Source organism: Mandrillus leucophaeus, unplaced genomic scaffold, assembly GCF_000951045.1.
Source record: "Mandrillus leucophaeus isolate KB7577 unplaced genomic scaffold, Mleu.le_1.0 Scaffold205, whole genome shotgun sequence".
NCBI classification, from domain to species: Eukaryota; Metazoa; Chordata; class Mammalia; order Primates; family Cercopithecidae; genus Mandrillus; species Mandrillus leucophaeus.
Window position 1 is genome coordinate 1845221 of NW_012102088.1, and position 13173 is coordinate 1858393.

Below are 13173 nucleotides of genomic sequence, written 5' to 3' on the forward strand. Positions count from 1 at the left end.
CAAAGTTTTATTTTTTCTACTTTCACAGAGATCACAGAAACAGAGTACAAAGAATACTGAGAACTAAATGAATAACTGCTAAAAGAAAATATTAATAAATTAAAAATATAAATAAAATGTGAATCTTTTTATAAATATGAACAGAAGGAAAGTTTTCCTCCCATAGAATTATATTAAAAGTGAAGAACTTTTATACAGACCAACCACATACATGTATTTTTAATTTGAACACTAGCTCTCTGAAGAAAGTATCGTAAACTCTTCCTTTTTGCTAAGGACTACTGCTTTATTTATATGCTACTCAAAAACTCTGGTGAACCCTTATTGCTCAGTGCTCTTTTGTTCGGCTTACACTATTTAAAAACACTAATCAAAATGGTTTGCATTCCTTTATTTTAAATTTATAAGATTGCCTAACACTGGAACTAAAATATCTCTAACATTAATGGGAAATATTATAATTTGGGAAGCAGACTGATACCACAATGATAACACTAGGATTCTAGTGTTACTATACCGGGAATTGTTGAGATTTTTAAAGTGTTGTGATGCTTCCAAATGAAATCAGAGCCTGAGACAAGTGGAAGGAAGCAATATGAGGGGTACAAAAAGATGGAGAAATTCATTTGTACCACAAGCACTGATGAAGAACTGACATCACTCAGGACACTGCAGAGGCCTGTGTGGGATGAGTGACACATGGAGGAACATGACACCGAGTTCCAACGGAAGATCAAGAGCGCTGTGTAAGTGGGATACGGAGTAGGGTTGGAAAACCAGCCTAAGGAGGAAAGAGGCAGACACTGCACTTTTTCAGTACCAGAAAGAATCCCATCATGCATTCTGTGGCTTTCCTCTGTATTTTTAAAATTTACAGAATCCAACTCGCCCCCCTAGCAAAAATAGTTCTACAGACTAAAAATCAAGCAGCCACCTAAACACATCCTTTTAAAATTTCCAAAACCTTGGCTTATGTTCAATTTCTGTCAATTTCTGCCTAAATGTAAATCATTCCATTTTTATTCCTCCAAATACTTTCTTGCTACAACTGAGAGGTTTTTTCCATGATAAATTCTTGAGCTACCTATTTTTAAAAAGAAAAGGGGTGGGATGAGAGGGGAGGAGGAGCAGCTCCAACTCAAACAACTCCTCTTTTTTATAATATTTAGGAGTTTCTGAACCATTTGATGCTTTCTAGTTATTTTTTTCTCCGAATGTCCATACTTTATTTTAAACATTTTCTTTGAATCTACATAATTTAAATCCTTGAGATAATCAGTATCTCAAGGATAAATGGGGCTTTTCAATTTAAGAAAAGGAGGCTGAAAACTAGAATGTGCTCCGGGCTTAATCTCGGGTCCCAGATGTATAACCAAATAGAGGTAATAACTTTAAAAAATAAAAAATAGACCCAAGTGGACAAATAAATCAATTTGGCTTATATTGCTTTTTATTTGCATTTTCATTAAAAATATGTTCATGGCAGAATCATGTTTATTCTCTTTACCAGAAAACATGGGAAGGTAGCAAAAGGAAGAAACTACTTGGAAGAGATGGTGTCTTGCTTTATAGAAGGGGATGATCCTTTTGGTAAAGTGGTAGCACTATTTGAACCTCACTGTAAGACTGTTTTGACATCCACAATAACAACGACGACCAAACACTTATTTGAAATAGATTGATCCTTCTCCAAATAGCTGACAAGATATTGTAGAACCATAATGGCTAGAAGCATTATCACATTAAATTCACATATTTTGCAGACTAGCAACTTATATATCCACTCAGCCAAGCTGTTTTCCTGCTGGTAACTTGAATTCCTGTTTTAAAACTGTGCCAACTCCTCTTGGGTGTTCTGGTAATGAAAACGATTTTCCTTAAGTTCTAGCCAAAATTTTTCACTATAGTATCTTATGAGAAAGCCACAACGTTAGGGCAGACCACAATGACCAGATGGGGGAAAAAAAAAACTATTTGGGAGAATTATTTTGATGTTTAAAATAATGGGGGGGGGGCATGTATTAAAAATAATGTGCTAATTTTGGGGTATAAACTTATTCCATACACCAAGTTAACTGAGTACTAAATTACCGATTTTTAAAAAAAATAGCTGAATATGTGTATTTAAAATATATTCTGTTCCTTATAGTGGTGGTTTAAAATGCAAAGAAATGAAACCAAGAAAGAATAGTGCATAAAAATGACAAGCTCAGGGAAATGTATCTGAAATGGATAAATAAAGATACCGCTAAGAGTAGAAAGTTATGACAGCTCAAAAACATGTTTTAACCCGAGGAATCCTAGTCATCTGAAGCATCTACTCTACTGCTCTCTCACCTGAACATATCTGAAAACCATTCATCTCAAAAGAAAAGACAAATTGGTTATGAAACCCACAGGCTCCTGTAGGATATATAGTGTTACAAATGCTTCTTCATCAATATATATGAGTTTGGAAGGTTTTTAAAAATATGACAATACAGCCATCTAGGAAAAAGTGACAGTATCATAATTTAGGTGAAGTGTGAAACTGACCTGATTGATGGAGTTGGCAGCACAGGATGCGAGGCCTGTCCCAACAGAAGTAAGCAGGAAACAGGGCCAGTCAAAAGGGCCCGGAGCCAATGCAAATCCAGCTGCAGTGGTACTTACAACTAGACCTGTGATACAGAAACAGAGCAGACGCACTGTTACCAACCAGAGTCCCAACTGTAAAGGCCAAAAAGACAAAAAACAAGCCATCTTTCATATAAACTAATTGACTATATTAATAATACAAAGTACAGGCTCATCTTTGGTTTAAAAAAGATCCACATATTCCTGATTATAAAAACTACATGTACTAAAACTGTTAATTTTCTTCTAATTCCATACTCAAGAGAAAAAAATAAGGTCAGTCTTCCAGATTCAATCATTCACTTATTCATTCAACAGACGTTTACTGAACACCAAATTTGTAATCAGCATGTACTGTCAGGGATAAAGATGTATACGGTCTTATTCTTGCTCTTGGGCAATTTGAAAGGGAGATGGCAGATATACCTTAATAATTGTAACACAAAATAGCAAATAACAAATAACAAGGATCCCAATCATGTGACAAACTCCAGACAAGCCTAGGGGTGGCTTGCCTATAAGAGATGATGGTCCCAGGGGTCAGAGAATGTGTAGTGGGAGATGATAATCCTACAAGCCATCAACAGGAACCAAGTGAAGAGGCGAGGTACAGAAGCAAAGCCAGACAATTCAAGCATCCACCAAGCCTGCTCCTTTTCAGTAGGCCCTGCTGCTTCTTTCCTGGGGTTTACAGAAGCTGACAGGCCCAGAAAGTGTCCAAGAGTGGTGCTGATATGGAGCTGTAGAAATCCGCTGGAAAAAGGATCCCCATTGGTGGGCAAATCTGGGAAAGCTTCAAGAAGATGGCATTTAAGTTGGATCTTCTAGAGGGCATGCAGAGAAAGGAAGAGAATGGTGGGGTGAGCAACATTACAGGTACAAGGATAATTCCAAGAACAGCCACAAGGGAAGGGAAGACCAATGTCAAGAATCTAAAGTATGCATGATACCATCTACCTAGATTCTCCAACCAAAAACCTAGGAAGCATATTTGATTATCTCCTTTGTCACTCGCTGCATCTCATTCATTACAAAGTAGTGTCTGCTCTATCTCTATAGTAGGTAGAGGTAGAGATAGTACCTACTGTAGAGATAGAAATCCATCACACTGCCAGCATCTAGTCCAGCAGTTCTTAACCAGGGGGAGTTTTGCCCCCCAGGGACATTTAGCATTGTCTGGAAACATTTTTGATTGGAGGGGACGGTGCTACTTGTCTTCTAGTGGACAGGGGCTGAGGATGCTTCTTAACATCTTATGGTGCATAGGATACCCCCCAATGACAAATAATTTTCTAGCCTAAAATGCCAATCATGCTGAGCTTGAGAAACCCTGACCTAGTCCAAGCAATTACCATAAGAGCTCAGCCCCAACTGGTCTCCTTGCTTCCATCTTGCTTCTCTTCAGAGTGGTGTTTTTAAAATGAAAACAGATCAAATCACATCACTGCTTTGAACACTGAAAATTCTTCGATGCTATACCTGATATAAAATGTAAACTCTTTCTCTGCCAGTCAGTGCACCTCACACCTCTCTTTAGCTCACTCACTGTTCTCCGATCATGAGAATTCTTCTATTCTTTGAGCATTCCAAGCTCTTTCTTGTCCCTGGGTTCTTGTACTTTTGTTTCATCTGCCTCTTTCCATGGCTGGCTCCTTTTCATCCTTCAGATCCCATCTGAAATACTACTTGTTAAGGGAAACCTTCCTGATCACCTCATCTAACGTAAGCCTCCCCTGTGACTTCCTCGCTCACATCCTCCTTTTATTTCCTTCACGACACTTACTAGACTCTGACTCCTCACTGGAATATAAGCTCCATGAAGGCAGGACCCCGGTCTGTGTAGTTCACTGCTGTATTTGGGGGGCCATCACTGTGCTAGGCATAGAGCAGTATTTACTGGAAAAACAGGAGAAAAGGTGGCAACTGTCAGATTGCAGAATAGCAAGCTGAGGAGTTTGTAGTTTGGTTGGTTGGCAGTGGAGAGTCACTGAAAGTCTAATGCAAGAAGGCAATCTATAAGTGGAAGTATCTGTGCACTATGACTTAAGAGAGGCAGAGAGTTTTACAGAGAAACATTTTAGGAGGCCATGCCATTAATTCATTGTGAATAAGGGTTGTAAAAATGGGATATTTTGATTAGAGAATTGTTAGGATCTGGCAATTGGGAGAGGTAGGAAGATAAAACAACAAAAAAGAATGAATGGAACAGTGCACTTTACCATTTGCCATGCACTTGGGTGACATGGAAAGGAATGATAACATTAATAGAAGTAAGGACAATAGGGAAAGAGGTGATGAAGCTAGTGGCTTTAGGAACATGTGCTGTTTTGAGAAACTGTGGGACATCCAGGTAGAAATAGAACGAACACAGATGAAATATGAAACTAAAGCTCAGGAGGGAGACTTGAGAGACTGGAGAGGCATGAAGCTCTGGAGTCGCCCAGAGGCCATGGCTGAACCTGAGGGAATGGATGAGATCAAGAGGCAGCAGGTACAATGCAGAGAAGTATGTGAAAAAGTCAGATCTTTACAGATGCGGGGAAGGAAAAGAATGAAAGACATAAAGACTATTTGGAGACATGTATCAAGATGATAAGGGGGCATAAGTGTCCAGTAACCATGTGAGGGGCTACAGGAAGCAGGACAGGAAGCCACCACTATCGGCATCAGCAGGTACATACTGGAGAAACTGGTAGTTCCTCATAATCATCATGAATTGGCTGGCATGTTCTTCAATCTAGTCTTATCAGCAACTTACAATAATCCTTTATAATTCTACCATATGAACAAGCCCCTTCCCTAGTATCTCTAGGGGTCACAGATTTCTTGATATTGCTAAATCAAATAAATACTTTGGCTGGGTTCAATGGTAGTTTGTAAGGTGCCTTAAGTATAACTATCTCAATTCAAAGTACCTAGAGCACAAGTATTTTGGCAAGGGGTCATTCCTTCAAGTCAGTCGTTCCCAACCAAATATGGCATGCATCCGAATATCCTGGGGGAAGATTTACCTCCAGGAAACGAGAGACATGGACAGATATAAGTAGAGAGCAAGGTTCAGGAATGAGGGTGCAGGTGTGGATAAAGATTACAGGAAGATGAGCAGATTAGGAGCTGAAGGCAAACGAGGCTAATCAGAAGTCATGAAGACACACACATTTAGGAGAAAGGTAGCATGGCTGAGGTGGGGAGTCTAGGCCAGAAAGCATGTGCTGTCCCCTCTCACACCTCCTCCGCTTAGGGGTACAGCCTGTTCTGGCCCTTATATGGTACTACAAGTCATAACACAACAAGTGCACACAAGGTACCTAACAGTAGCAAAGAATCACATGGAGCAGAAGGCAGCAATCAAAGGTAGAATACTCAATTTCAAAGTAAACATTCTGGAAAAAGTTTTAGCTATCTAATTCTGTAACAACTTATGCCTAAAGGAAAATGCCATGGTGATTACAGACTCTGAAAACAGTAGTCACAGGTACATTTTACCCTTGTGCCAACGGGGAACAAACAGTCTCTCCTGTAATAGGCCATTTAGTTTTACCTGCACACATTTAATGACCATCAAGAAAGGCACTATTTTTTAAAGCAAACAACAAAGCTCCATTTAGAATATCCAAATAGCACCCATCTTTGAGGAAGCTTTTTCGTTCCTTGTAGCTATCACACTATAAATTGCAAAACCTCCTGGACAGGCCAGTGTGAAAGAAAAAGATTCATCTTGTTTTGCAAGACTCAAGAGCTCTCCAGATGGGTTAGGCAACTCTTCACATACTGCACAGTGCATCAGTGACAACCAGGACTAGAAGAAAAATCCTTAACATCCAGGCTGCCTCTCATTTGTATCAGAATTATACCATGAAGAAGAAAGGCTGATGGTATCAATGGGAGAATTTGAGGAAAAAGAGACTGCAGAGGTTTCTCTCTTAAAATCAAACTAAGTAAACTGCTTCTCTCCATAGAGTAAATCAGCCAAAATAATTTGACTATATTTTAAAGCCTTGAACACAAAAGTAGAGTTGTTTACTACTCATAAACAACTGTAATAGTTAAAAGAAAATCTACTATAACCTTCTCAATATATAGTTAGTAAAATCCAGAGTTACAAAAATAGAAGACTATAGTCAACCTTCTGTATCCATGGGTTCCACATCTGTGGATTCAATCAACCTTGGATCAAAAATATTCAGAAAGAAAATAGTTACGTCTGTAATGAGCATGTACAGGCTTTTTTTTCCTGTCATTATTCTGTAAACAATACAGTATGACAATTATTTATGTAGCATTTACATTGCATTAGGTATTATAAGTAAACTAGAGATGGGATACTGGAGCCAAGCCCCCAGGGATACTCCAAAGGATGATGTATTATACCTTAGAGATCTCTAAATATCCAGATCAACATTTTGTATTGCGCTTAACAAATTTTTTTAAGTCAATTACCATTATAGTGGACAAGAAAGCCTCATAATCATTGAACTGTCAACAATAGAAATGTTCTAAAAAGAAAGTTCATTTTGTCTAAAATTGAAAAGGGTTATGTAGTTAAATGAAAGGAAAACTGCTAATCAGAGGAGGAAGTATCTTGTTATTCTTTTTATTCACCCCAGAGCTTGATGGGGTGATAAAGCGTAGAGAAAGTACATCAAATGTTTGACTGCATCTACTGATAAATTGAGGAGACAAAAAGTGATTTATAAAAAGCTAACAAAGGGAAAAGAACAGTGTTTTAGTAAGACATAACAATGATGAAATTTACAAAATGGAAATACTACCTAATTTTAAAATGTACGAATTGTAAATGGTAATACATGTAAAAAGAATAACAACTATTACTAGAGAGAAGGAAATTTGAATTTTGTAACACATTTCTAAAAAAAATCCAAAAGCTAACAAAGAATGTATTTATACTTATTTCATCAAAGCAATTAATTTGAAAAAGAAAGGCAGGGAGGACTGATAAATTGTACAAGTAAAATTGACCAAAGCGATTTTCTCATACAACACTGCCATAACTGTAATTAAACTTTTCATTGATTTCCTGGGGTTCATTACATGGAATCATTTTGTAACACCAGAATCTCATTAAAAGTGAATGCAATATACTCCCTCATTAATAACACCTGAAATTATATTTTATTTGGTAATCTCATATTCTGCCCTTTCACAAATAAACATAAAATCAATGTTGTCAATGAAGCATGGCCCATCTAACATAGGCCCAGAGGCACTGCACTGCAGGCCCAGAAATAGCTCTGGGAGCCCATAGGAGAGTAATATTCCCAAACCAACAGAGCTTGACTCATCCCCACTCCTGAGTGGAAGGCCAGGTAGAGAACCTCAAGCTTCTCCATGAAGAGATCCAGTAGCAGCCCTCACTAAAGATGGTCCTGCCTACTAGGTCCCATCTGTTGTCCAGGATTCATTTGCTCCAGATGCTCTCTTATCTGCCTCTGCCTTCTCCAGGAATAAGTTCCTACCATGTTTCCCAAAATTAAAAAAAAACAAAAAACAAAAACACATTTTTTGCCAGATGCCATGGCGCATGCCGGTAATCCCAACACTTTGGGAGGCTGAGGTGGGAGGATCCGTTGAAGTCAGGAGTTCAAGACCAGCCTGGACAACAAAGTGAGACCCTGTTCTACAAAAAAATAAACTATCCCAGCTCAGTGGCATGTGCCTTTAGTCATAGCTACTTGAGACTGAGGTGGGAGGATGACTTGAACCTGCGAGTTCAAGGCTGCAGTGAGCTATGATGATGCCACTGCACTCCAGCCTGGGCAACAGAACAAGGACGTCTCAAAAAAAAAAAAAAAGCCTGCATTTTAAAATTTTGAAACAATCGCAGTGAGATATGCCCCAGTCTGAAAGTTGGTCCCCTCTGAAATTCATGTTGAAACTTAATCCCCAGTGTGGCAGTACTGAGAAGTTGGGCCTATAAGCGGTGATTGGGAAGGGAGGGCCCAGCCCTCATGAATGGATTAATGGATTAATAGGTTAATAGACTATCATAGGAGTGCGACTGGTGGCTTTATAAGAAGAGGAAGAGAGACCTGGGCTAGCACACTCAACCCTCTCAACATGCCATGCCTTGTGCTGCCGGGGACTCTACAGAGTCCTCACCGTCAAGAAGACCCTCACCAGAGCGTCCCTGGACCTTGGACTTCTCAGCCTCCATAACTGTAAGAAATAAATGCCTTTTCTTTATAAATTACCTAGTTCCATAAGCAACAGAAAACAGACTAAAACATCCTTGACTGGGTGGGAAGAAAGCAAACATACACAATGAGAACTGCTTATGAGGGCCATGTACTTAAGGGCAAAGCAAGCACTACAGGCTGCTTCCAAGAGCTAAGAGCCAGCCATGCCAGCAGCTAGAAGGAAAACAGGCACTTCAGTCCTAGAGTTGCAAAGAAATGAATTCTGTCAACAACCAGTGAGCCTGGAAGAAGACCCTAAGCCCCAGATGAGAATAGTCTCAACCAACACCTTGAATTCAGCCTGGTTAGACCCTGAGCAGGGTGTCTAGCCACATCATGCCTGGACTTCTACCTGTTGAAATAGTGCAACAATAACTTTGTGTTGCTTTAAGCTGCTAAATTTGTGGTAATATGCTTCACTGCAATAGAAAATTAATATGTACTGTAATGAGGGTAGCACTTAAGAAGGACTAGTCTACACAGAGGCTAGCAACACAGAGGACTGATTGGAGTGGAGGAAAATTTACTCAGGGAACCACTTAAAGGTTACTGCAGGGCGCTAGGTGGGAGGCGATGAGGGCCTGGGTAGGATGGCAACAGCGCAAACAGTTCGCTGTAAGTATTTTAAAAGTGGTGACAAAGGGCTTCGTTACTGAATAAATTTAAGCAGTTGTAGAAAGAGCTAAACAAAATCCAGTACTTCAAGTAATCAAATCCAAAAAGGTCAAAGAGGATTTAGGGTCAACTAGTCTAATTTCTCTCCTAATGTAAATCCCTTCTCCAACATCTCAGTGTATATGCTCTCCAAATCTGGTGACAGGAAATTATTTCTCCCTGGGCAACCCCTTCTGCTACAGAAGAGCTCTAGTTGCTCAACAGTTCCCTCTCCAACCAAGTCAGAATCAACTTCCTTGAAATACCTACGTAAGATGCAATTTCTGTGTTCTGGAGCAGCAGTGAATTAACTTTTTCTTTCTTAGCACAACCCTCCAATCATGCAAACCCAACTATTCCTACAGTTTCTGTCCCTCCAAGCTAAATGTCACTAGTAACCAACCATGCTTGACTTCCAGGCTCCTGTCCATGCCGAGGGCATCTTCTACAGACACAACAGTTTGTGACTATATCAAATGCACTGAGTACAGTGTCTGGTAAATAATAAGGGCTTAATAAGCAGTGCTCTTGGAAATTATTAAAATGTGGTTCATAAAATTCTAGATCAAATATTTCTCTGGCCACTACACTTGGACTCTACATTTCAAAGTAATGCCTAAAAGAATTTAGAGAAACAACAAAACACTTCACACCATACTCCGTATGCTACTGTATTATAATCTAAGTTATCTCTCTGTCTCCTTCAGGGGAGTGAACAGATAGCAACCCTTAACCATTAAAAATAATAATGATAAAAACAAAATTTACATTTGCAAAGCACTTTAGTATGCCAAAATGCTTTTACGTTTATTTAAATCTCAAAAATACTGCACTTCAAAGAAAGGTGTGGATACCTCAGGGACACGGTAAGAAAACAGGAAAACTTTCACTTATGTTTAATTTTTTAACCCTTTCTTTTTAAACCCACAGTTTGCATATCTTAAAATGAATATATCAGAGTAAGAATACATGAATTTTGTTTATATATAATTATTCATTTATATTATATATATTTATATATAGCATAAATACCTAAGTACACTTAAAGTTCTTTTTACTTATAAAGCACAGGACTAACAAACTGGAGGACCTGGCTCTAAAATAAAAAGCAAAGCAAGCAATTGTAGGTACAAAGTCTGATTTTCTATATGCAGGACCATGTGCAAATTACTGGTAGTAAAATCTACCAAGGTCTAATCAAGAGAATCATATGGTTTATGTGTAATATTTGGCTCTCTCTTTTTTTCAGAGGCAGGTTTTGCTCTGTCACCCAGGCTGCAGTGCAGTGGCACAATCAGAGCTCACAGCAGCCTTCAACTCCTGGCCTCAAGTGATTCCTCCACCTCTGACTCGGCTTCCCAAAGCACTGGGATTACAGGCATGGGTCACCATGCCCAGCCAGAATATTCTTTAGTGAAGTACTACAGAGACTCATTTTCAGAAAAAAAAAATTCCACTAACTAAAGGAATGAAGCACATACAAACACACAATCACCTAGTTGATCACAAAATCACAAAGCAGGCAAGACAGGCTTTAACACTGTATCCTTAGCATAGGATCCATGATAATGCTTCTTCGTCTACAGATTTTAAGGGGGAATTGGAAGGAGTCACAGAGGGAGCCCCATACTGGGGGTGGGCAGAAGCAGCCCTGCTATGCATGCTGTTACTTCTGCAACAGAGGGGGCTTTATCTGTCACCCATAAATGGAGGCTTTTACAGGACTTGCAGTACAAATTTAGCCAGGCCCCTAGTTCTAACCTCACAGCATACTTTGCAGGGCAGCAGTAAACCACTTGAAATGTTTTGCCTTTTCCAACACATAAGAGGTTTTTTTGGAGAAGCAGCTTTATCAAAATTTTTTTTTTTTTTTTAAAGTCTCAACACTTTGAGACTATTGGTCTTTGTGCATAAGCATAATGACTATACTTAATTTTCTAAAATCATCAACTAAAAATAACTGTAAAGGTTACATTAAAAAATGGGTCAGCTATATCTTCCTTTTCTTCTTTCTCTGTCTCTTAACGCCTCACTACTTTTTAGCACTGGCCACAAAAGAACTAAGAGAAAAAACAAAAGTCCAAAAAATCAATTTGGATAACTATCAATTCTGATGAAAGATTTGGTAGCAAGAGTAAAGCCACTGCCTAAATGAGACTGAGATTCTCTATAGATTTCAAATTACCCTTGTAATCTATTATATCTCATTATCCTTGATAGCAGATACTATGGAACATTGTAATCTAAGTCCCATAAACTTGAGATGTAATCTCTTTAAAGCTGTTTAACGTGGAAAGCTGACCAAGAGTAGGCAGTTAATGAATTTGTATGTGGTTTTGTTTATGTGTGCATTGAAGCAATGGAGTTAAGCTTTTGTTAGTAGATTTCAAAGTTCAAAATCGTGTAACTTAATTCAGAGGAAGGAGTTAAGTCTTTTTTGATTTTTAAATGAGAGTGTACTTTTTACTAAATAGCTGTACTTAATGATTTTCATCTCTTTTTTATTAGCACCTTAAACTTTGAATAGTTGAATTTCTAACTTAAGTGAGTTTTTTAGGCTTCACAGCTAGGCAGCATTCTGTGAACCACATAATATAGTTGTCTTCCCAACAGACATATCACAGAAGGTGGTAATTCTCATGCTTATTGTTAAGTTCAGATGAAAAGTCAATTGACATGAGACATGGTATTTTTTTTTTCTCAGCCACGTTAAAAGATATCAATCAGGGGCCTAACTGATTACAAACTATAACCACTTCTGGTTCAAAAGATAAAACTTTTAATACAGGTTTTTAACATCACAGCTGCAAAGGTAAGAATTTATTAGGGCTTCCTGTTTTCCTTTCTTATTTTTCATACGATTAATGATGAAAGTTAGACTGAAAGTCCTAGGACCAAATTAAATCGCATACCTTCAAATTTACTAAGTAACAATGACACCGAAATGAAGCATTTAAGTATGATCACCAAGGCAGTTCACCAGGAAGCATTTGGTTTACACTTACAGTTAGCATTCAGAAAAAGGAAAATGAAGTATCTATCAGGCTTGACAAATAAAAAAAGCTGTTTATATTAAGCTAATTTTGCAACACTGAGTGACATCCTAATCTTGTTCTTTCAATTATAGCTTTTCCTTGAACCAAAGAGCAAAATTTCTTACCTTATCATCCTGCTTTTAGTTTGTTCTTCTCAATAAACTCAATTTACTTCATATACTCAATAACCAACAATTTATAACCTTTTTAATTAACTAAAAAAAATTCCATAAAGCTGGTGCCTGTAAACTAAAACTGATGAATAAAACGGAAACTTTTAAGAAGCAGAAATATGTAGTTTCAAAACTGAGTTTGGTGAAAAGAAATTGTTAGTTGGACAGTTTTCACAAAAATAAAGCTTTATCTCAGTTTCATATCAAAATTACCATTGTGATTATCCAGAGAGCATATTGTACAAGATAAACACTTAAAATAAAGAATTAAGTCTCCATTTCAAGTATCATTCTGATTTTGATGGTATTTAGTGTTTAGCTACCTGTGCTTATTTTGCAGAACACATGTAACAAATCAGTAAAATGCCAAAATGCTTTTACATTTATTTAAATCTCGAAAATACTGCAGAAGAATCAACTTCCTTGAAATACCTACTTAGGATGCAATTTCTGTGCAATTACTCACTTGTGATTTACATCTGGACCTAACTGCATACA

The 13173-nt window shown here is 38.0% G+C and overlaps 1 protein-coding gene across 1 annotated transcript in view; it reads right to left on the minus strand.

The window, feature by feature from the left end:
* Window positions 1-13173, minus strand: part of LOC105539444 (protoheme IX farnesyltransferase, mitochondrial) — a 140828-nt gene that overhangs the window by 105596 nt on the left and 22059 nt on the right. Inside the window, exon 4 of the mRNA XM_011979740.1 lies at window positions 2536-2660. Coding sequence (XP_011835130.1) covers window positions 2536-2660 — 125 coding nt within the window. The remainder of the gene's footprint in view (window positions 1-2535; window positions 2661-13173) is intronic.